The sequence below is a fragment of the Sorex fumeus genome, unplaced genomic scaffold (genome assembly GCF_029834395.1).
Source record: "Sorex fumeus unplaced genomic scaffold, SorFum_2.1 ptg000061l, whole genome shotgun sequence".
In the NCBI taxonomy this organism is placed as follows: Eukaryota; Metazoa; Chordata; class Mammalia; order Eulipotyphla; family Soricidae; genus Sorex; species Sorex fumeus.
In genome coordinates, this window is record NW_026606118.1 from 43,788,265 (window position 1) to 43,813,600 (window position 25,336).

At 42.7% G+C, this 25,336-nt stretch overlaps 1 protein-coding gene across 1 annotated transcript in view; it reads left to right on the forward strand.

Moving 5' to 3' along the window:
* The window catches only part of WDFY2 (WD repeat and FYVE domain containing 2), a 205,264-nt gene that overhangs the window by 148,263 nt on the left and 31,665 nt on the right, over positions 1–25,336 (forward strand). Inside the window, exons 5-6 of the mRNA XM_056126109.1 lie at positions 3,822–3,972; positions 15,883–15,995. Of these exons, the coding sequence (XP_055982084.1) occupies positions 3,822–3,972; positions 15,883–15,995 (264 nt within the window). The remainder of the gene's footprint in view (positions 1–3,821; positions 3,973–15,882; positions 15,996–25,336) is intronic.

The window sequence follows — 25,336 nt, forward strand, 5'->3', positions numbered from 1 at the left end:
CTTGTTGAAGAGGCTTTCCTTGAAAACAATATGGACAGTCCTTCAAAAACTAGAAATTGAGCTTCCATATGACCCCACATTACCACTTCTGGGAATATATCCTGAGGATGCAAAAAAGCACAGTAAAAATGACATCTGTGCCTATATGTTTATTGCAGCACTGTTCACAATAGCCAAAATCTGGAAACAACCCAAGTGCCCTAGAAGAGATGACTGGTTAAAGAAACTGGTACATCTATACAGTGGAATACTATGCAGCTGTCAGGAGAGATAAAGTCATGAACTTTGCTTATAAATGGATAGACATGTAGAGTATCATGCTAAGTGAAATGAGTCAGAAAGAGAGGGGCACACATAGAAGAACTGCACTCATTTGTAGAGTATAAAACAACATAACAAGAGGCTGATACGTAAGGATAGTAGATACAAGGGACAGGAAGATTGCTTCATAGCTGGAAGCCTGCCTCATGAGCAAAGGGGACAAGGCAACTGGAATAGAGAAGGTATCACTAAGAAAATGAGGCTCGAGGAACTGGTCGGGATGGGAGATGTGTACAGAAAGTAGATAAAGGCCCAAACATGGTAACCTCTCAGTGTCCGTGTTGCAGACTATAATGCCCCAAAGTAGAGAGAGAGTATGGGGAACATTGTCTGCCCTGGAGGCAGGGGGAGGGTGGGAAAGGGGGGGTATGCCGGGGATATTGGTGGTGGGGAATGTGCACTGGTGGAGGGATGGGTGTTTGATCATTGCATGATTGTAACCCAAACATGAAAGATTGTAACTATCTCACAGTGATTCAGTAAAATTTTAAAAAATTATACAGTTGGAAAAAATAATAATATTTCAAGAGTAACAAGGAAAGGGAAGAGGAACAGAAGGGGACATAGAGAATAGCAAGATAATAGATATAATACTGACAAGGTATAGTCATCACGTTAAATGTGTATGGTTTGAATCAAATTAAAAGTCAGAAACCATCAGATTGAGTGAAAAGGGAAGAAAAGGGAAAACCTAAATATAAATCACTTACAGTATATGTATTGAAAAACCAGTAGTGTGTTAAAAGTAAAAGAATGGAAGTAGCTAAACCTTGGAAGTACCCATCAAAAGAAAACTGGAGTAAACAAGCTAATAGTAACCTAGTAGATTTCAGAGCAAAGAAAATGACTAGATATGGGGCCAGAGACACTATATAGAGGTTAAGGACATGCCTTGCACTGTTGGGTATGACTCTGTGGCCTGTGAGCATTGTTGGGATGGCCCAGGTAATAGCCATCACTTCACATTCTTGGGCCCTCACCTTGAACCTCCAGCTCTGTTGACCAAGAATTGCTTGGAGGGGTCCTCCAGGCCAACTGAGAAGCAATTGGAAGACATCCCTCCAGAAAAAATAGAATATTACTATGTATAAAAAATAACACTTTGGGGCCAGAACAATATTACAGCAGGTAGGGCATTTGCCTTGCAAGTAGCCAACCTGGGTTCAGTTCTCAGTAGCCCATATGTTCCACCGAACACCGCCAGGAGTAATTCATGAGTGCAGAATCAGGAGTAACCCTGTGCACCGCCAGGCATCGCCCCCAAACCAAAAAATATATTTTGTTTCAAAACCCAAAAGGGTCAGTCTATCAGGAGAACACAGCATTCCTCAGTGTTTATTGCTGTCCAAAAATAGCCATGCAGCAATTCATGGAAGCAAAAATCTGATAAAACTTCAGAAAGAGAAATGGGCATGTCCATAATTGTAGTTGAGATTTTCCTCTGTTCTTGTATGGCAAGAGTACGTTGTGAGAGTTAGTTAGCAGTAGAGTTAGTCACCAACTCAGTTTTGTTGGTGACTTAGCATCATAATCATAGCAGTACTCCATGGTCAGTAATTGATTGTACATATCTACTAATTAATAGATTAAGTAAGCAGGAATCAATAAGAAATGGAAGATTGGAACAGCACTATCAGCCGAATATTTTATTTGACCTCAGTAAAAAATTCTATTTAGCTTAAGCAAAATATGTTCTTTCCAAATGTACACAGAACATTTCACAAGGTAGAGTGTATTCTGGACTATAAACAGGATTTAGTAAATTTCAGATCATGCAAGGTGTGTTTTCTGATCCAAATGAAATCAAAATAAGAGTCAGTAACAGAAGCATCTCTGGAAAATTCCTAAATGTTTGAAAAAGTTATATGATTCTGAAGAATCCATCAGTCATAAAAGAAATTTCTCAAAAGAGAAATTACTATTCTAAACAAAATACACCAGAAAATATACCAGATCAAAATTTATGGGATAGTGCTTGAGATAGTCCTTCAGGAAAAATTTGTAGCAGCAAGCATATTAGGAAAATACATATGAGTATGCCGCCTGCACGGCAGGGCCTGGCAATCCCCCCATGGCGTATTTGATATGCCAAAAACAGTAACAATAACGAGTCGCAATCCCCTGACCCTGAAAGACCCTCCAATACGGCAGCATTGGGAAAGACAAGTAAGGAGAGACTGCTAAAATCTCAGGGGTGGGATGAATGGAGACCTTACTGGTGCCCACTCGAGTAAATCGATGAACAATAGGATGACAGTGACACAGTGATATAATACATATGTATCTTAATTTAAAAAGATTTCTTTTTTGCATAAAGAATTCTGTCATCTTTGAGAAAGTGCTCTGAGGTTCAGTCCCCAACATGGTGTATGGTCTCCTGAGTACGTCCAGGTGTGATCTCTGTGCACGAGAGCTAGGAGCAAGCCCTGAGCACTGCCAGGTGTGGCCTAGAAGCAGAAACGTACAACGGGGATAGAGAGAAGATGCTCTGATTTCTCAGAGTGTGTTTGTTTTTAATTGTCACAGACAGCCTGCCAGGTAACAGAACCAACTTCAAGTGAGAGAGAAGGGCTCTAATTCTCAGTTCAGCTCAGAGTTTGTGTTGCTTTGAACAAGGAGCTTAACACACTTGTCTTCTCTAGCATGTGAACTCTTTCCTTCTAGAATCCTGTTAGCCCCTGGAACTTTGAAAATGACAGATACAAAGCGGAAAGCCTTTGTGTGAGAAAGAGATATAAAAGTGCTGAGGGCCACTTCTGCCTGTAGTAACTTGGGTACATTTGAATCTATTACAGAGATTTCTTTTTTTTTAATTCCATCACTGGTGGAATTTAAGTTGGACATCTGGTGACACAGTTACAAGAAGTCACATTATTTAACATTGAACTAATATTTGAGTTAACATGGTCACATTGAACTAACATTGTCTTTTAAAGACAATATTGTTTCTTAATGGCGGCGGATACCTCCAAAAAATGGGTTCTAGAAGTCTTAGTATTAGTGCTTTGATATCGCCTAAGATTAGTCATGCTTCAAATAACAAAATCAGGCATTTGATGACATGATTATCGGTACTTAGTAGGATTCTTTCTGCATTATTTTTTAACTGTTCCAGAGGGATGTCTTGCCACGGTGGGGCTGAGTCTATAAAATGAGAAAATGTTCCTCTTTGCAAGGGTCAGTCCAGTGGTTATGTGGTCTAAGCCAGCAGACCCAAACCTAGGTCTGCATGAGGTGATGGGAGCTCTGATTTGATAGTAATCTCAGGATTGTCATAAACAGAGGAGGAGGGCAGGGAGGGGAGAAAGCAGAGGGAGGAGATGGAGAGTTGTTTGACATAAAGGCACCCACCTCCCCCTAAAAGAAGCAGTGCTCTGGCTCTATCTGTCATGGTGGACATGACTCCTGGCAGCAAACAAGATGCTGTCTTTCCATGGATTGAGTTCTACTGACCTCCTTTAGGATGTTTCATAGGTTGTTTTCTTGTCTCTTGGTTCTAGCACATCAGAGCAGAGTCACGATGGTCCTGTTCGTCCTGGAACTGGAGTGGGTGCTGAGCACAGGCCAGGACAAGCAATTTGCCTGGCATTGCTCCGAGAGCGGTCAGCGACTAGGAGGTTACCGTACCAGTGCAGTGGCCTCAGGTCTGCAGTATCCTTTGCTGGACAAAAATCTCTTGGTGGGCTGTTGACTTCCTTTTTCATGAAAATTTGGGTATGTGCAACTTGAACACTTTTTGTTTTATTTGCTGTGCTGATTAAGATGTACGTAGATTCCCCCAGTCTTCATGTGTTTTCCTGTGAAGTCACTTCACCTGAAATCACCTACCCTGTTCAGGACCTTCTATGACACAAGGGGTGACATCTAGATGGGAAACAGCTCCGGTTTGTGAGCTTCAGCTGTCTCAAAGAATTACAGGACAGAGCAAGGAACATCATCAACAACATACTTTTATTTATCTGTGCAGAAGTATCTTATACATAAACGTTAAGGTTGTGAACATCCCTGTCTGTGCTGGGCAAACAAAACATACAGACCCTATTTACTTACAACCTATTTATTAAGGAATTGCCTTGCTACACACAGAATGTGTTAGGTGGAATCTGTTAGGTGTAGCACTCACTGCATGCTTTGCTCTAGGTTCGAGATTGTTCCAGGCTATGTAGAATGGTATCAGTGATATTTTTCCAGGACTCTCTCTAGGGTTCCTGGGGTTAGTGAGATTCCCTACTAGTACTGGGTATTGTATGTAGCCTCTGCTTCGCTGAGCAGAGACTTAACACGTTTGAAGATGCTGGGCACTGCTCTGATGTAAAGAGTGAAGGGTCTTCAGTAGCGTAGTTCAAAAAGCCTAGATTCTCTCTCTCTGCCTCTGACAAGTGAGGAAATAGGTGAAACAGATCATGTGTCAATCAAAGCTGTAAGACTTGCTTTCACGTTTTCAGCTCATATTTATCAACTGTCTTCTTCAGTAGTTCTCAACACTCTGACTTGGCACTGCACTGTGCTACTTCCTTGCAGACCTTTGGCAGTAGCTGTATTTTTGTGTGTGTCTAGGATAATGTCACTCTTACTTTCCTCACTGGAAGAACCTAATGGCCATTGAGAAAAGTTATAAAAGTGGCCAGGTACCAAGAAGACCAGAAGGAAGGGTGATAAAGAATGGGAAGGAGAAACAACTCATCTTTGAGAGCGTGGTGCAGTCTGTTATTAAAAACTCCAAAGCTTGGTTTCTAAAAATCAGTTTTGACAGGTTTGATGCTTAAGTTGATATATAAGAAACTTCATGGGGCTGGAGTGATAGCACAGTGGGTAGGGCATTTGCCTTACATATGGCTGACCCAGATTCGATTCCCCATATCCCATATGGTCCCCTGAGCACTGCCAGGAGTAATTCCTGAGTGCAAAGCCAGGAGTAACCCCTGAGCATCACCAGGTGTGACCCAAAAAGCAAAAAAAAAAAAAAAAAAAAAAAAAAAAGGAAAAGAAAAAGAAAGAAACATCTTCTTGACAAAAGATTAGTGATTTCTTAAGTTGTCAGGACTGGAAGAACCCTAGAGATCATCGTTCATCTCCTCCTTTTTCAGATGGGTTAGTGGAAATCCATGTACCTTATCAGGCCATGCAGCTAGTCAGAGAGAAAGATCTCCACCAGAAACAAGGTTTCCTGCCCTGGATCCCTATTTTCACCCACTGTGCTTTGATATCTTGAGAAAAGGACCAGTGGCATCCAGATCATTTGTTCCTAACAAGCTGCCTTCTTTATCACCAAACTTAGTGATAAATCTTCTGTGTCTTTTATATCACTTTAAAGAATATAGCAGTAGATAATTTTTGAAACTCTCTAAAAGTGAAAACAAAAAACAAAACAGACTTGCACAGAATTTAACTTGTCCTGACTTGGTAGTCCTTGACTCCTTTCTTCAGGCGTTTCCAAAAATCAGCCTCCTTTTTTGACTTTGAATCTATGATTTGTGTTCTCTCTCTCTCTCTCTCTCTCTCTCTCTCTCTCTCTCTCTCTCTCTCTCTCTCTCTCTCTGTGTGTGCCTCTGCCTTTATTTTCTCATTCAAGTGTGGCTGTCTCATCCAGTCCCACCTTGCTAGCACTGCGAATCTGTCCCTGTCTCCCTCTGTGGCTCTGATTTCAGGGCCACTGTGCCAAACCTTGCTCCTGGAAGCGTGTGTATCTGCTATTTTTCCAGTGCCACACACTAAGGCATAGCAGCTCTGCTTTTGCCAAAGGGTCTCAGCCAAGAACAGTTTGACTCTTCCAAGCCTGTAGGTTTTTTCCTGTGATCTGCCAGGTCCACAGGTTAATCAGCAGCCCACAGTGTTAAGGGTTCACATTTATTTATTTATTTATTTTCTAAACAAATAGATTTTATTTGGAGGATTTTTAGGTGCAGGTGTGTGTGTGTGGGGAGAGAGAGAGAGAGAGAGAGAGAGAGACAGACAGACAGACATACTCAAGAGAGAACACGGGCTTCTCCAAGGGTGGAGAGAGAGCCCCTACACACATCCTAGCATTAGACAATTAGACATGAAAGCATGAAAGTACACATCTCAAGAGGGGAGATGCGGGCGACACATGGGCTCGGGTACCACATGTGCTTGGCCACGTGGGTATATATGCACACATGGGCTCAGGCAGCATATGCGCCAAGGGTTCATATTTAAACCCAGCTTTGAAACAGTCTCCTGGGAACAGCCCAGCTCCCAGCACACCCCTTCTTTTCTCTTTTGCTACCTCCCATACTTCCATGAAATTTTTGGTTTTTGGTTTATTTGAGTTTTCTTGGGGGGAATTGTTTTTTAATTGATAATGGACAGAATTTCTGTTGACACAACTTACAGGTCTTTGAATAATAGCATTACCTCCATTTCTCTTCATAGTGAACTGGTGCTGAGCGACTTCTGTACAGTAACACATTTCTTGCCTTCTGCCCAAGTGGCATTTGAATCAGATTGAATTATGAACCTTTTTCTCTTTTCAAGCCTCTTGGAAGTGAGAGGTTATGCCATGAAAATAACCAAAATGCAAGTACAAAAATTAAGGAAAACAGACCGCTTCACAAATTGAATTGTCAGTTTCTGAGTAACCTCAAAACCTTTTGTTTCTCTGACTAAAGATCTGAAGGTTCAAATATTAAGTGACCTATAAATAATGGGAAAGAAAAGAATGAGGAAAGGAAAGGAAAAAGTAGAATCTGTCTCTCACTTTTAATCCCTTTACATGAAATTTTCCATGCTCCTATATAATGTTATATTGATTACTATCAAAATAAGCGACAATAAGAAAAAGACATAATTCTCCAATTTCACAGTGTAGGTCCTGAGACCTAGGAAGATTCAGTGACTTTATCAGCAGCTCATGTCTGTTACCTGGAAGGATCAGCTTTAGAATTTAGACCCGTATAATCTTCCAGCTCGTATCTGCACAGCTTATGAAATCAAGTTGAGCGGACTATTCCCCACAGTTGCAGGGCAAGTTAGTGCCCGGGAATAGAACTGTTCTTTTTCTCCCAAGTTACTCACTAATTGGTAGATTTAGAAATTTGTTCAGCCTCATCTTTCAGTGTTGTCAGTTTGACTTTATTTTGATCACATTTTTTATGTTCCCACAAATAATCCAGAAGCTCTTTATTTGAAGATTTTATTTGTGATGGAGACTTTTCAGTATGTCACACCAGTGGACAGAGTCGATAGAATATTTCTAGTCCCAGAGAGAGTGCTGATAAGGTATTAAGAGCACCTTGATTTTAATATTTCCTCATCTCATACTTAATGCCACTCAACTGGCTTTGAGGTTATATTATAATTTTATTTTGGCCCTCTTCCAAATAGCCTTTATTACTATTAATCACCTGAAATTGTTAAATATCAGATCGAGTCTTTTTTTTTCATCTGGGTTCTTATAATCAAGATAAATTTCCATTGGTTTTGTTCCTTAAACAGCTAATCTTACTTTATATACATGTGATAATTTGTAAGGGAGTACAAATCCTCCATGTTCTTAAAACTGGAAGAATCTGTTGTGCATTGTCCCCTTCGTTTTTCAAAAATGCAGACATTTTATTCTGAAAAGTCTCAAACCATGCCCCAGATTGAAGAAAAGAAAGGGCGCTCCACACCTGTTGCCTAGCGCTGCAGTTGATGTGTTTGCCCCTTTTTTGACTTTTCCTCTCTGCTGCAACATGGTTCAAAGCTAACTCTGAACCCAATGTCATTTCACCCTTACATCCTCTCCTGTGCTTGCACATCTGAAATCTCTAAGGACTTTTAAAAATTATCCCAGTGCTATTCTCAGAATTAAAAATCGCTTCTTCATATCAGTGAATAATTCTTCTTTTTAAACTTTAACTTAAAAAATCGATTTGGAAGTGGGATTGTTTGTAATTGGATACATTCACTTGTGCATCGTTCACATATAGACAGTCCCACGTGTTTTTGTTTGTTTTGTTTTGTTTTTGTTTTTTGCTTTTTGGGTCACACCCGGCGATGCTCAGGGGTTGCTCCTGGTTCTACACTCAGGTTCTACTCCTGGTGGTGCTCAGGGAACCATCTGGTTCTAGGTTGCTTTCCTGCAGGACGCGCAGTTTTAGGTCACTGCTGCTGGTCCAGCAGGACTGAGGTTTATGGGCAGTGCAGGTGGTACCAGCAACTCCCTGTGGCTCTGTCCTCCTCTCAGCCTCTTACTGATGGTTTCAGTCATTGCTGATCTTTGTCTCAGCAGGTGCTTTCTTTAGGCTTGCAAAATGGTAATCTTATAGTCCTGTCGCTTTATCTTCCCCCTGGTGTTAGTTGGGGTTCTTTTATGAACTAGAATTGTCACAAATTTTCACATAAATTTCTCATATTCACATATTTGGTTACCTTGAAATACAATGAGGAAAAGCCAGTAAATTATTAATTATTTCTCTTTAATTCCTCATTTTCAGAGTAGAGATTTAGTGTCCTGGTTATCTCTAATAAGGATCATTCTGTCACTTCTGTCACTGTCACTGCCCTCCCATTGTTCATCGATTTTTCTCTAGCGGGCCCAGTAACGTCTCCATTGGAGACTTGGAGACTTTGTTGTTACTGTGCTTGGCATATTGAATACGTCACGGGGAGCTTGCCAGGCTCTGCCGTGGGGTCGAGATACTCTTGGAAGTTTGTGGGGCTCTCCAAGAGGGGCGGAAGAATCGAACTTGGGTCGGCCATGTTGGCTGCGTGCAAGGCAAACGCCCTACCCACTGTGCTATTGCTCCATTATACATTATTAGGGTTTGTTTGGTTTGATTGTATAGTCAGTATATTTCAGTAAATTGTCTTTTTCAATCCTCAAATTTCCCCATCTTTGGCTTCAAAAACTATCATATTTTCTCCAATGTCTTTGATATGCCCCCACTAGACATTTATAGCTTCTTGGCTTTTTCTCTTTCTTCCTCTTCCCCCTTCTCCCACTCCTCTTCCTCCTCAATTTTGTCACATGGGGCTGTTTTAAGGCACACGTTTTTTATCCCTCTTTGAACTGTGTGCCAGACCCCACCATAGAGCAGTGTCATTCACTCTGTCGGACATTCCCTCCCATCCACTCACATGCTCTCTAGTGATCTCAGTTATGCTTTCAGAGTCCAAGGGCCGTTTCTGTGTGGCTTCTTGTGCATTTTATTGCTTTATTTATATCTCACTTACCAGTGAGATAATCCGATGTTTGTTTTGTTCCCTCTGTCATATTTTGCTTAGAATGAACCTTCCAGTTCTGTCCACATTGTAGCAGTAGACGAGATTTCCCTTTTGCTTACAGCACTATAGTATTCCACGTCTTCTTGGCCCTCTCATTTGTCATCTGTCACTTGCTTCTAGATCGTGGCAGTAGTAAATAGCATTGGAATGAACAGGTATATGTACATCTTTTCAAATGAATGTTATTTGTATAGATATCTGAAAGTATTGGGTCCTTGGGTGCTTGCTATATCTAATTTTAATGTTTTGAGAAATCCCCACAGTTTTTCCAAGGCTGGACCAGTTTACACTCCCACTTGCAGCATGCGGGTGTCTCCCCTCTCGCAGCCTCTGTCAGCGCCAGGCGCTGGCCTTGTTACAATACTCCAGTTGTCCTACTTACGAGGAGATACCTCATAGGCTTTTGGTTTTGTTTTGGTCTTGCATTTTCCTCACAATAAGTGATGATGAACATTTCTTTCAGGTGCTTGCTAGCTATCTGTATATCTTTGATGAAGTGTCTGTTCAGCTTTTCTTCCCATTTCTTTTTTTTTTTTTTTGCTTTGCTTTTTGGGTCACACTTGATGATACGCAGAGGTTACTCCTGGCTCTGCACTCAGGAGTTCCTTCTGGCGGTGCTCAGGGGACCATATGGGATGCTGGGAATCAAACTCGGGTTGCCCACGTGCAAGGCAAAACGCCCTACCCGCTGTACTATCGCTCCAGCCCTTTCCCATTCCTTGATGGAGTTTTCTTATTGTTGAGTTTTCTGTCTTATTTTGTTTTGTTTTTTAGTTCCTTATCACCTTACATATTAACCTCTTCTCAGATGTAGGATATGTAAATATTTTCTCCCATTCAGTGAGTTGTCTTTTTTATTTAATGATAGTTTCTTTCGCTGGGCAAGAAACATTTTAGTTTGTAAACCCCTTCTTTTTTTTTTTTTTTTGGCTTTAGTTTCCCTTGCCATTCTAATTGAATTCTTGAAGACATCCCTGAAGCCAATATAGAATATGTTGTTTATTCTCTTCGTGTATTTCAGTGTTTTGGGTCTAATATCTATTTCCTGTTCAGGGCTCTTACCCATTCTTAGTTAACTTTGGGGCATAGTGTCACTGTCACTGTCACTGTCCTCCTATTATTCATCGATTTGCTCAAGCAGGCCCAGTAACGTCTTCATTGGAGACTTCGTTGTTACTGTGTTTTGGACAAACTGGCGGGCTACCGAATGTAGCCTGCCCACGCGGCAGAGTCTGGCAAACTCCCCGTGGCGTACCCAATATGCCAAATACCAGTAACAGTGATGGGTCTCATTCTCCTAAAGAGCCTTGAATATAATCTCAGGGCTAGAATGAAGGAGTCGTTACTGGGGCCTGCTCGAGGCAATCGACGATTTGTGTTTGGCATATCGAATACATCACGGGTAGCTTGCCAGGCTTGGCCGTGCGGGCGAGATACTCTTGGTAGCTTGCCGGGCTCTCCGAGAGGGGCAGAGGAATCAAACCTGGGTTGCCAGGGTCAGCCGCGTGCAAGGCAAATGCCCTATCTGCTGTGCTATCGCTCCAGCCCATGCAAGTGTAAGGTAGTGATTCATCTGCATTCATTTGCATGTAATTATCTATTGTTCCCATCGCTATTTGTTGAGGACACTTTCTTCATACTCTGCTTTTGGTTCCTTTGTTGCAAATGAACTGTTTCTGTATGTGAGGATTTAATTTTGGTTCTCAGTTTTACTCAGCTGATGCATGTGTCTACACGGATGCCACCATACTGTCCTATAGTGAATTGATGACTATATCTTTGAAGCATAGTTTGAGGTTAAGGCATATTACACTTCTGTTCTCCTTTGGTCTCAGATTGCTTCAGCTGTTTGAGGACTTTTGTGATTCTATATAAGCTTCAGTATCATTTGTTCCATGTCTTTGAAGAATTTCATTGGGATATTGATACAGATTACATCGAATTCCTATCGAAGAGATAGGATGCTCATTTTAACAAATTAATCCTTCCAATTGATGAGCAGAGAATATCTTTCCATCTCTGTATGTTTTCTATTTCTTTTCATTGATTCCTCCACCCCTCTCGGAGAGCCCCGTAAGCTAGCAAGAGTATCTCGCCTGCACGGCAAAACCTGGCAAGCTCCCCGTGTGATGTATTCGATATGCCAAACACAGTAACAACAAGTCTCAAAATGGAGATGTTACTGCGCCCACTCGAGCAGATCAATGAATAACGGGAGGACAGTTTTTGATGGAGAAGTCTTTCACCTCTCTTATTGTTCATTCCTAGGTACTTCATTCTTGTCAGCCATTCTAAGCCACTGACTATGCCCTGGAGCCCATCTCCTCCATTTTGTTAAGATTTTTGGAAGGATGCTGAACAAATAAAATGGATAAAATAATAAATGGATACATATGGATAAAATGGATAAGTAAATAAAATAAATAAAATAAAATGGATGCTGGATCTTATCAAAAGCTTTCTCTGCATCTATTGATAATCATATAGTTTTTTCTCTCTTTGTTGATGTGTTGTTATGTTACATGAATTGGTTTGCATATGTTGAACCATTTATAGAACAAATTCCACCTGGTTATGATGTGTGCTACTTTATTGAATTAACTTGATTTTGTTGAAGATCTTTGCATCTCTGTTCAGAAATAATTGGCACAGAGGTTCCCGTTTTGGTGATGTCTCTATTTTTGGTGTGAGGGTAATGTTGGCCTCAAAATATGTTTGGAAGAATTTTCTTAAATTTGGGGGCAGCCCGTGAAAAGATTAAGTAAAACCCTCTAAGATTTTGTAGTAGTCACTTGCCAGACCATCTGATCTGAGTCTTGTTTTAGGTGGGAACCTTTTGGTTCCTGCTTTAGCTTCTTCCTTGCTTGTTGTTCTGTTCATGTCTTCTGCTTCCTGAATAATTTTCCGTTTCTTCTAGGTTTTCCAACTTGGTGGCATAACTGTCTTGCTCTTTCTGTGGTATCAGTTGTAATTTTTCTGCTCTTTCATTTCTGAACCTATTTATTAGGCTTCTCTCTCTCTCACTCTTTTTTTTTTTTTGCTTAATTATCTAAGCTGTGGTACATGTCTTCAGCTCACCTTATATTTTCTCTGTCCTACTCCTAAAAGCAATCCTCTCTTTTAGTGAGGATTAGATTCAAAAATATCGGGCTGGGGTGATAGCACAGCGGGTCGGGTGTTTGCCTTGCCCGCATGCGGCCGACCCGGGTTTTGATTCCCAGTGTCCCATATGGTCCCCTGAGCACTGCCAAGGGTAATTCCTGAGTGCAGAGCCAGGAGTAACCCCTGAGCATCGTGACCCAAAAAGCCAAAAAAAAAAAAAATCTAAAATATATATTGTTGTACTTTTCATATTTTATATTATTGGTTTTGGAGTCATACCTGGCTGTGCTACGGATTAATTCCTGGCTCTGTAGTCAGGTCACTCCTGATGGCAGTCAGGGGACCATATATGGTGCTGAGAATTGAACTCAGGTTGGCCACATGCAAGACAAACGCCTTACTTGCTGTACTATCTCTGGCCCCTGTATAGAAAAAAGAAATCATTAATTCTTATATCACCTCTAATTCAAATTTATCACTGTAGAGTTTTGATTCTTTTACGTTGGGCTCCTGTTTCAGCCTAAAACATTAACATTTGTATCATAAAGTATATTTTTAAATATTTCAAAATATTAATAGTGACAGTTTAATAAGATTATTGAGCGGCATTTTACATTTCTTTGCAGTTCTGCTTAGTATATGTTCTACTAACAGGAAGCAATCAAAATGCCATAAAGTTACTTAAAATAATTCTTTCAGCAGTGCTGTTTTTTTTTCACTTATTTGATAACTGGGAGTCATTCATTTTATTTTGTTTTCAGTTTTTTTCCTTTAGTTTTATTAGTATTGTTAATATGTAAAGTATTTGGGCTGGAGCTGCAGGTTGACTTTAGGTTGACCTTGCGACCACTCACTACAGCGGTAGGGCGTTCGCCTTACAAGCGGCCAACATGGCCGACCCGAGTTCGATTCCTCCGCCCCCCTTGGAGAGCCCCGCAAGCTACCGAGAGTATCTCGCCCACATGGCAGAGCCTGGCAAGCTACTCGTGATGTACTCGATATGCCAAACACAGTAACAAGTCTCACGAAGGAGACATTACTGGGCCCGCTCGAGCAAATCGATGAACAACGGGAGAACCGTGACCGTGATCTCTTGGGCTGGAGCAATAGCACAGCGGGGAGGGCGTTCGCCTTGCGTGCAGCCAGCCTGGCCGAGCTGGGTTCGATTCCTCCGCCCCTCTCAGAGAGCCCAGCAAGCTACCGAGAGTATCTCGCCCACACGGCAAAGCCTGGCAAGCTCCCCGTGACTTATTCGATATGCCAAACACAGTAACAAGAAGTCTCACGATGGAGACGTTACTGGGCCCGCTCGAGAAAATCGATGAACAGCAGGAGGACAGTGACAGTGGTATTTGTAAAGTATTTACAAGATTTCAAAATGAAACTGCGTAACAAGCATGAAGTCTCACTGCAGTCTGCCTGTGAGCTGCTGCTTCTCTCCACAGCAGCTATTTTTACTTCAGAGCTTGATTTTTCCTAGTGCTTCCTTTCTAAATATTTTACACACATTTCTGTTTTTCTTCTTATATAGAGATTGGGTAACTCATAGGTAGACTCCCCCACCCCCACCCCCCACGCACATCTACTTTCTAGTATGACCTAGAGATTACTCATTGGTATGCCTTTGGTGGTGGTGAGGTTATATGTTTTGTCTTTTTACATGGAATTATTTATTTGTTTATTGGCTCCACACCTCCCCCACCTCCCCTCCCCCCCCACACACACACATCACACTCAGTGGTGCCTGTACTTTCAGGACTCAGTTTTGCTGGGGATTGAAGCCAGACCTCCCCCTTCAAAGCTGCATTCCCCACCTTCAGCTCTCTCTCTGGTCTAAGATTTTTGCTATTCGTGGCTTTTTTTCCTCTGCTGCACAGTATACTGCTGCTTGGATGGAGCATAGTTAATTTTTTTAAGTCCCTTTTGATGGACATTGGGGCTGATTTCAAACATTAGCAATTAAAATAATGATGGAGTGTGGACCTTCAGGCTCTTTGTATTTGGGGCCACTGTGTCTCTGGGATGGCTCTCTAGGAGTCCCATTGTTAGGCGTCATCAATCCGGGAAGCTCACTAGAGACTCAGGACCTTGGGTGCATGCTGATGACTTCACACTGGCAGCCTTCACCTGGCATATACCAGCATTCCAGACTCTCCGAGGAAAAGTAGAGGTGTGGTGTCTGCCCTATAACTGTGCAGTGAGGGCCCAGAGGCCACTCTGCAGTCCATCACGGAGCCTTACTAGATGCCTGTCTTCAGACACTGTGCCAGCCTCAGAGGCAGCTTCTCAGAGGATGCGCCTCGTTTGCTTTGCTTTGTCCACAACACCGCTTCCCTTGCCTTCCCCTTTCTCTGTCCCTTCTCCTTTCCCTCTCCTCTCTCCTCTCCCCCTTCTTGTCTTCGTCCTTTCCTGCCTCCCACCCTGCCTCCCTCAGGGTTTGAGCTTGGGTTCCCAGCAGGCTCCAACCCTTTAAGCTTTCTCCCCGACATCTTTCTTTCTTTCTTTCTTTCTTTCTGAATTATATGTATTTGTGTGTTTTGCCTACTTTTTCTATTACAGTTTTGTGGTCTTTTTCTTCTTGATGCTCTTTTATGTTAGCAATTTGGACCTATTGTGTTATGCCGTACACGTATATAAGTGTATCTGGATCCTTTTAATTATTATTACTATTAGTTGGGGGCTGGAGTGATAGCACAGCGGGTAGGGCGTTCGCCTTACAAGCGGCCAACATGGCCGACCCGAGTTCGATTCCCCCGCCCCTCTCGGAGAGCCCGGCAAGCTACCGAGAGTATTCGATATGCCAGACACAGTAACAACAAAGTCTCCAGTGGAGACGTTACTGGGCCCGCTCATGCAAATTGACGATCAACGGGAGGGCCTTTACCTTACCTTTATTATTAGTTATTTTTGCTCTACGACCTTTAGAATTAACATCTAGCTGTACAGTAAAGTCACATTACTATTTTAGTCAAGATTGTATTAAATTTATAGATCATTAAAATGGGCATTTTATTTATGTTGAATTTTCGCTCAGTAATACCATATGTCTTCCATTTGGTCACATTCACTTGTGTGCATGTAAGGAGCTTGTCAGAGTTTTCCTTGTATGGGATTTTTGCGTTTCTTATTAACACTGATTTAACACTGATGCTTTCCCCTCCCCCCCTTTTTCACTTTAAACCTACTTGTCCGCTGAATTGAGGGAAATGATCCTTAATGATTATATGACAGATTTGATGTTGAAACCCGACATGTGTTTATCGGTGACCAATCAGGCCAAGTGACCATCCTCAAGCTGGAACAGGACAACTGCAACCTGGTCACGACGTTCAGAGGACACACAGGTGAGGCCGGGAGCAGAGCTCGCAGGCACCATGGTCACCGTGAGATACCCCCACTGTGCTGTGTGAATCACAGTGTGTTCTGGCCTTATGGAAAGATGCACACCACACAGAAGTGAGTCAGTATGGTCCAGTAGGATGCAATTGCCAACATTCACTGCTTCACCACACACAAATCAGGAACCAGTTAGTTTGAAAATATTGATGACTTAGTTTTCTGTCATGGCGCTTCAGGGAAGGGCAATTTTCATGAGTCACTGAGATGCTGAGACTGAAAAAGCAACTGTCAAACCCCAGAAGGCAAAAGGGAAGCTCCCTCTGTCTGGCCTCGCCATCCCTGGAGTAAGAAGATGCTGTGCATGAGAGACCTGCTTCCAAGGCAAATGAAATAAAAGTGATTCATCAAGGGTGGATGCAGTGTTCAGGGTCACACTCCAATCTGTGCTTGGGAAACCTCTGGAAGGTTTGCATGTGGTGCCAGGGATCGAAACTGGGTCAGCTGCCATAAGGCAAACAAAACAAACAAACACTGTCCTCCCGTTGTTCATCGATTTGCTCGAGCAGGCCCAGTAACGTCTCCATTGTGAGACTTCTTGTTACTGTGTTTGGCATATTGAATACATCACGGGGAGCTTGCCAGGCTCTGCCGTGCAGGTGAGATACTCTCGGTAGCTTCCTACACTGGCTCTGGCCCCTCAGATAAATATTTCTTAGAAGTTTCTTGCCCACCTCATATTCCTTTATTGTAAACCGAGTCCTGCTGTATCCCTCGTCATCTTGCTTCCTGCCTGGTGTGGGGGCCTGCTGGCTGTATGTCCAGGGTAGTCCTTTTGCACTTTTGTGTGCAGAGACTAGCACAGAGACAAATTGTCCCACCTAAGCAAGTAGAAGCTCCCTTTACTTCCTTAGGACTCTATTCAGCTGAAAAGTCAGGACCCCGTTATGTTACTGCTATAGCAGTAACTTAAGCATGGCTATATAAAATATCCATTCTTAGCCGTTGGCAAACTTGAATAGCTGATGAGAAAGACTTGAATAATTGTTGATGATGATGATGATGATGATGATGATGATGATGATGATTGGTGGTGGTGGTGGTGGTAGTGGTGGTGATGATTGTCGTCGTGGTTGTGGTCGTGGTTAAGAACTAGTAAGTAATGGAATTTGTAATGTGTTGTTGACCCTGGAAAATGTGCCCCTGGCTGTATTTGTGGTCCTAATGTGCGTTTGTGTCTAATGAAGATTTCCACCCATGATTTAGTGCAGAAGGTTAATACTGAATTTAGATGGCATCTAAGAACAAAAATAGGAAATGAGAATCTAAAAGCAGGATAGTTGACATTAAATTGACATAAATCATAGGGGATTTCCCCAGAGACCAAAAAAAAAAACGCTAAAATAAGAAACATGCAATAAAGGGAAAATTGAATCCGGGTTGGGGTAGTGGGAATTTATTGTTTAAAAATTTTATCTGTCTATTTGGGAAGGAAGAACACAGAGAAATATTTTCTGTGAAGAGAACTCATTCTGTCCTCGTAGGATTTCACTTTTTGGGTGATCCCCCTGGCCACACCCATCCTAGCGGGAACCCAGAGCTGTCCCCAACGCAGAAATCTTCAGGTTTTCAGGGCTGACATCAAATCTTAATGTTTCTGCTCCCTAAATGCTCGCTCCCACCCCACCAGCTCTGGCTGAGAAGTCAGATTCTCAGTCCCCCTTCCCCCAGGGTCTCTGCCTGACTGTCCTTCCCTGCAGGGCATCCCATGGACTGCTGGTTCTCCTCAAGCTCTGAGACCCCCTCCTGCTCGGTGCCTCTGATTTGCACTCGGTGTCTGTGCTCCCTCCTCGTGTTCTCAGCTGCCGAGCAGGCTGCCAGGTGTAGGCAGGGAGTCTTATGCCTCTCACTGTTGCAGTTTGGCATTCCAAACCCGACTCCCCGAAACATCTCTTAACAGCCCGCAGAATCCCTCTGCTTCTCACAGTTCACTCTTTTCATGCTTTTCACCAAGTTCCCGCTCCCCAAAGCCACCTCTTCCCACTATTCTTAGCGGAGAAAGAGCTTCAGATGAATGCTGCTTTTGTCTGGTTTTATTTTGTTATTGTTGTTTCTGCTTCTGATTTTGTTTGTTTGCTTTGGTTTTGGATCAGGGATTGCACGGGTCACATCCAGGCGAGGCTCGGGGCCACACGCCGTCTCTGTGCTTGGGAAACCTCTCGAAGGTTTGCTTGTGACCGTGTGGTGCCGGGGATCGAAACTGGGTCAGCTGCGATAAGGCAAGCTCCTTAGTTCCTGCGCTGGCGCTGGCCCCTCAGATAAATGTTTCTTAGAAGTTTCTTGCCCACCCCATGTTCCTTCACCAGTAAACCGAGTCCTGCTGTGTCCCTCCTCATCTTACTTCCTGCCTGGTGTGGGGCCTTCTGGCCTTATGCTCAGGGTTGGCCTTTTGTGGGCAGAGACTAGCTCAGAGGCCAGCCCTGGCTCTGTGCTCAGGACTGACCCCTCACCTTGCTTGAGGAACCATTTATGGTGCTGGGATTTGAACCAGGGTCACAACTGAAAGCCGCACGCAAGGCGAGTGCTTTCCCTCCTGTGCTGTCGCTCTGGCCCTTGCCTCGCTTTTGACTGTTTCATTTTCCGAACTTACTGACACGTTTGATTTTTCTTGCCGCCGTTAAAAGCACACAAACTCCGCTCAACCTCCCATGTCTTACAATAATGATTTCTGTCTTATTCTCTAATTGCAATGCTACTTTTTTCTGTATATTTTTAAAATTGTTTTTAAATTTTTATTAGTGAAACACCATGAGTTACGGTTGTAGACTTACAGATTTTTGTGCTTGGGTTTCAATTATACAATGACCAAATACCCATCCCTCCACCAGTGCTCATCCTCCACCACCACGGGTCCCAGCATCCCTCCCACCCCCCATCCCCCCCCCCCCCCCATCCCACCCTGCTTCTGTGGCAGGGCATTTCTTTTTGTTCTCTCTCTCCTTTTGGGTGTTGTATTTCTGTATATTTTTAAGATTTGATAAATTGTTTAAACTAAAATTTGCTGTGTTGAAGCATTGTTCAGTGATTGTAGGAGTGAGGCCGTCACCACCACCCATCCCTGGACTGTTTTAATGAGGAAGATGGCAGTGCTATGCCGTCCCCATTGAACATCAGCTGTCCTGCCATCCCTGCCCCGGCCCCGACAACCACGGGTGCATTTTCTGCCTCTCTTCGAATTTTCACTGTTCTGGCACCAGTCCTGTAAGAGTGGAAGCATACATTATTGGCTATTTTGTACCTGGCTTATTTCGAGCAAATATCAAATTGTGGCAAACAGCATTTTTTTTTCTTTAAAGAATATCATTTTCTCAGCTGCTTCAAACTCTTGCCTCTCTGTATGCTTTCCAGTCACCTGCAATTTTTCTTGTCTCTGTCACTCTACTGAAATTGCTTCCCCAAGGTGGTTAGTGGTCTGGTAGTTGCTAAATCCAATGGATACGTTCATTTCAGTCTCCATGTCCGTCTCCTCTCTGCCCTCTGCAGCATTCATGTTGTGATCATTCCTTCTTGCTTGTCACTGCCCTTTTCTGGCTTCAGCCTCCGTTCCTTCCTGATTCTTTTTTTATCTTCATTTTGTCTTTTCCACGGTCCTTCGTGACATTCCTGTGTGTTTCTTCCCTAGACCCTCTCCTTTCCCTGGCCGTTCTCCCTGATTGATCTCCACTTCAGCCCCCAGTGACAGAAACTGTCCTCAGAAACCCGTTGAATGAGTCAGCAGCTCGCCAGTAATTATAGTCCATGGTGGGAAGGGCAGGGGGAGCAGGCGTCAGGCACTTCCAAGCACAGAGGATGGGCACCTGCATTAGGGAGTGGCTTGCCAGGAAAGGCCTCCCCAGCCCGCATACTCTTTGACCTGGGACCTCTGGGAAGTCAGTGTTGATTTCACACGAAAAAGATGCAAGACAAGCCTTCCAGGCCAGGAAGACCAGTATGCTTCAAGACACGGGAATTTGCTCTTGGGAATGCCAGGGGACTCTTGATCCGCAGCCGGAGTTGGCGGTGAATGGAGAGCAGCAAAAGAAACGCAAGCGCTGATGTCAGTGAGAAACCAGGAAAGTTAACGGTTCACCTGATTGGATTTTTAAAAAATTGTTTTAGCAATCGAGAGTGTCGTTGGAGAGCTAATGGGAGACTGACCCTTAAAGTGTGACGGTGATAAAGTAAATGTGAGGGGTAATGGGAAAGTGAGGGTTGGATGGACCTGGGGTCAAAATTTCTCACAAGCCTGATGGCAGATTGGATGGTGCACAGATTTGGGCAGAGGAAACTCTTGGCCTGGCCTTCTAGTTCTTCAGGAGAGATCTGTTCGCAGAATGTTTCTGTGAAACATACTGAAAGCCGCATGCAAGGCCGCACGCAAGGCACAGTGCTTTCCCTCCTGTGCTATCGCTCTGGGCCTTGCCTCGCTTTTGACTGTTTCATTTTCTCAACTTACTGACACGTTTGATTTTTCTTGCCGCCGTTAAAAGCACACAAAACTCCGCTCAACCTCCCATGTCTTACAATAATGATTTCTATCTTATTCTCTAATTGTAATGCTACTTTTTTCTGTATATTTTTAAAATTTTTTTTAAATTTCTAAATTTTTATTAGTGAAACACCATGAGGTACAGTTGTAGACTTACAAATTTTTGTGCTTGGGTTTCAGTTATACAATGATCAAGTACCCATCCCTCCACCAGTGCCTGGTGATAGGTGCCTACCTATCTGAGAGGTGCTTTGAGTTCTGTAGTGTTGCTTCCAAAAAGGGTGATTAACTGCTTTTTTACCTCTGTGTGTTGAATCAGCTTAGAGGAATGTGGGCTTGGGTTTTCTTGTGTAGCAGTTGTAATGTGAAATACTACCCTGGCATTTTGTATGTTTCTTTCTCCAAAAGGTCAAAGCATTTTCACATAATTTTATCACGAAACATATTTGAGAAAGGCACATGACATTGGAAGGTTGTTAATACTAATGAAGGCAGACGTAGCAGGTACTTAACTATTTAACTTCTACTGTTCCTAGACAGAATACTCACCCATCACCACTCTGGCTACAACTTTTTGAGCCCAACTCAAAGCTAGAGCTCAAAGCTAGAGCAGGGGCATCTGGGAGCTTCCATGGTGATTCAAACGTTCTTTCAAGGGACAGGAAGATAGTACAGGGGTTAAGGTGTTAGCCTTGTATGTCGCCAAATCCGATTTGTTCTCAGCACCACATATGGTCCCCATAGCTCTGCCAGGAGTGATCCCTGCGCACAGAGCCATGATTAAGCCCTGAGCAGTCATCTGTTACTCTCTGTTTTAGTACCATATTGATATTTTCTTAAATGTGGGCTAGTGATGTAATCAGTCTAAAAGTTATACCCAGAGGCCGAAGCATAACATTCGCTAATCCATGGGGACTTAAACCAGTTTTATGTTCTTATGCTCCCTCTGCTGGTTTTATTTCTAGAGCTCAATGCCAAGCTTCATTGTCCTTTGCTGTTTCTGCAGAAATTGGAATGGTTTTCTATCAAAAAGCCATATACTGATTTCAACAAAGGTTGGAGATTTTGACAAAGGGGGTGAGATCAGATTGTGACCACGTAAATTTTCATTAGTAAATATTAAATAATATCATTTATTTATATATTTATACACAATATAATAATTTATATTATATAATAAATAATAATTAGTAAATAATAAATATGACTAAAAGTTTTTTTCTTTTACTTCCAAGAACTTTTTACTATGACCCTGTTGGAAGAAGAGAACTTGAAAGTAAACCCACCAAACATCCTAATTAATAGCACTGTAGCACTGTCCTCCCATTGTTCATTGATTTACTCGAGCGTTACTGGTGCCCTAATTAATAATAAAAAAAATTAGACTTGTTCATTGTTCAGGCTTATTAATTAACTATTAGGAGGACCATTGGAAATTACAGAATAATATAACAAAAATAACTAAAGAAAGACCTCTTCGAGAAATTACTCCAGTTACTCTCGTTCTGCTACGACCTCCCTCAGGAAAGTGAGCCATATGTGTTTAGTTTCCGAGTGTGTGTAAAAGTTAGATTTAAACCATACGGTGCTCTATTAAGTATGCAATAGCACAATGGGTTTGTTTGCTTTGGTTTGGAGCCATACCAGCCGTGCCCAGGACTTACTTCTTACTCTGTTCTCAGGGTCACTCCTGGAAAGGATCAGGGGACCACATGGGATGCTGGTGGTTAAACCCAAGATGGCCATGTATGTGCAAGGCAAGCACCCTACCCACCGTACTCTCACTCTGGCCCCTGTGGTTTAAAAAACTACACTGTCCATACATTAAATGAATGTGACATGGGTACAAATGGGCATGCAGTGGGAAAGAGGGTGGTCTGATTGAAACAGTGTTCTGGCAAAACTTAATTTTACCTATTAGGAGAACCAAAGGAAAAGTGTTCCTGCAAAAATTCCAATTAGAAACAAAAAAAAATCAAAATGAAACTAAGTTGCTTAAAAATGTAAAAAATGAGGGATGCCTCGATATAGGTGACTAAACAAGCATAATACTTGCTCTTACTTGACTCTAGTCCTGGACCACAGGGGCTACTCTAGTGACCACAGATGATGATCAGAGCAGGCACCCCTATGCCACACAATGGCTGCTTTGGAGACAGTAACACAAGGGCTCTCCTTGTTCAAAGCCAAAGGGGACGTCTAAGAAAGTGGTGTTGAACAGCACCTTAAGGGTTACATTTAAGGCCCAGAGGTATTATAGTATAAAGTCTGGAGTGGGAATGGGTGAGCAACTAGTGAAGTCCCAGGGCCCATGTGGAAACCAGGGCAGAGGAATACAGATTGCAGAGGAATACAGGTTGACGCTTCAGACAGTGTTAAGAATTTCGAACATTTTTCTCTAGATGGTGGGAAACGAGTGATATATTTGAGAGCATTAAAGCAGAGTAGTGCCTCAGTTTCCACTGCAACCCATCACTTTGGCAGCCGCGAGTAGTGGATTGAGTGGGGACAAGAATAGCCACGGAGAGACAAGTTTGAAGGTGCTGATGGAGCCCTAAGGAAGGTGACATTTGTCTGCATTGCGGGGGACGATGGCTGTGGGCGAGGGGAGAGCAGGGCCTTGAGGTCTCTTGAGAATCAGAGTAGATGGCTTTGATGTTGAAGTAAAATCATCCAGGTGTTTATTAGGTCATTTGGGTGCATAGTGATGCCAGTTACTGAAGCCAGGAATGGCAGCTGTGGAGCAGATTTGAGAGAGAATAGCTCTCCCAAGGGGTGCTTTGAGCAGAATATTTTTATTCCGGACGCCTGGTGGTCTAAGGACTTCCCTAGATGGCTCTTGTTTAGCAACCTTTAGCTACACCTTCACTTACATCTCACAGGGTGTGATATGTCTATTTTGGTGGATTACCAGCTGGCATTCTGGTAAAGACAAAGTTGGTAAAGCCTGATTTTGTTGATAGCTCCAAATAGCCTTTTACAGGCTACGTTGTAAAAAAAAAAAAAAAAATCTCAAAAAAATTAGTTTGCTAAGCATTTTGGTACTTAGGGCTGGAGCAATTGCACAGCGGGTAGGGAGTTTGCCTTGCATGAGGCCGACCCGGGTTTGATTTCCTCCGACCCTCTCGGAGAGCCCAGCAAGCTACCGAGAATACCCTGCCCCTGGCAGAGCCTGGCAAGCTCCCTGTGGCGTATTGAATATGCCAGAAACAGTAACAAGTTCTCAAAATGGAGATGTTAGTGGTGCCCGCTCGAGGAAATCGTGAACAACAGGAGGACAGTGCTACAGTGCTACAGTGTTTGGTATGATATGTGAAAAATATTATTAGTCTTGGAGTCAGTTTTCCCATTTAGGTACCCTTTTTACCTAACCAGAAATATCAACAGAATTTGTATGATCATCTTAGAAACAGTGACATGCCAAGAAAAATCAAACAACAGTGAAGTCGGATAAGGCACATTGATAGTTGAGATATTATGCAACCATTAAAAGTTAAATAACAGCAGAGATAGTACAGGGGTCAGAGTGCATATCAGGCAAACACCCAACTCGGGGTCAACCCCTGGCACCACCAGGCTGGCCTATTTGTTCCTACAAGGTCTGAGCAGCATCCTGTTCTCCGACCACTGAAATGGACCCTGGTACACCTTGGTTCTAAAATATTTTTAGATTTTTGAAACTGAAACATAAAAACCAAATATTTAAATACATGTTATAGTAGACATACCTTTTATATGTAAAACCTTATTTTTAAGAATGTTTTTATGTTAACAGTCAGGCTGTAGATCTGACAGAGATCAAAGGCAGGGAGAAGTATAGAGTGAAACATGGAAGAGAGCAGAAAGATGGGAGAATCTGAAGTGGTGTAAAATGAGATGGAAGAAATGATTTTTGTTCCTTGCACTGTGTTAGACCTTGGAAACGCACCACTGTTGTAGCTACTGGCTCCTGTGGGCCAAATAGTTCTGGGCAGGGGGGCACAGAAGGGATGTCATGGGGGGGTAGAGCATATGGTGCTGAGGATGGATGCCTTTGGGGGCCTGATGGCAGCAGTGCTCAGGAGGAAGGGCTACTGATTGGGTGGCGGGAGGTTGGGATTGACCGTGTTCTTGACCCCATATCTTTGCCCTTGTCTTTCACTCTCCTCAGACCCACTGTCCTGCCCAATTCCTCCATAGCAGAGACTCCCAAAATTGATGGACTTTTCGCCTCCTTTTCAGAATAAAAATCCGTCAGCACCCCTCACTTGCTCCCAAGGCTACGCTAAAAAGTATCACTTTCCTCATCCCTTTTCCATTCCCAACACTTACTAAAGTTGAAACAAATCTCATTAATTTTGCATTATATCACCCTGTTTTCTCAGATGAAAGGTGGCATAAATGTAGATGTCTATTCTCTTCTTTGGTATTTGATCATTTCACAAAATAGTGTTTTTCTAAAAGCACTCTATGTTCTTCCAGGAGATTCTGATTTTCAAAACTACACAGTACTCAGGATACATATACCAGAGTTGATTCACCCACTCAGTTGTGTGGCCATTTCCGTTGTCTCTAATATTTTGAAGTGTTAAACAGTGCTGAAATGAACAGGTTTTTTGCATGCATATTTTTGCATTATTTGATGGGAAGAGGAACAATATGTTTAAATTCCTCAAGGTAAGATTACTGGATTGAAAGCCAAGTGCGTATGCAGTTTTGTTGGAAATGACCTCCATTTCATTGGTTTATATTCTCATCAGCAGTGTATTTGTTTATTTTTTTTGTGGTCTTTGAGTCACACCAAGTAGTGCTGGAAGTCTGCTGCCAACTTGGTGCTTTGGG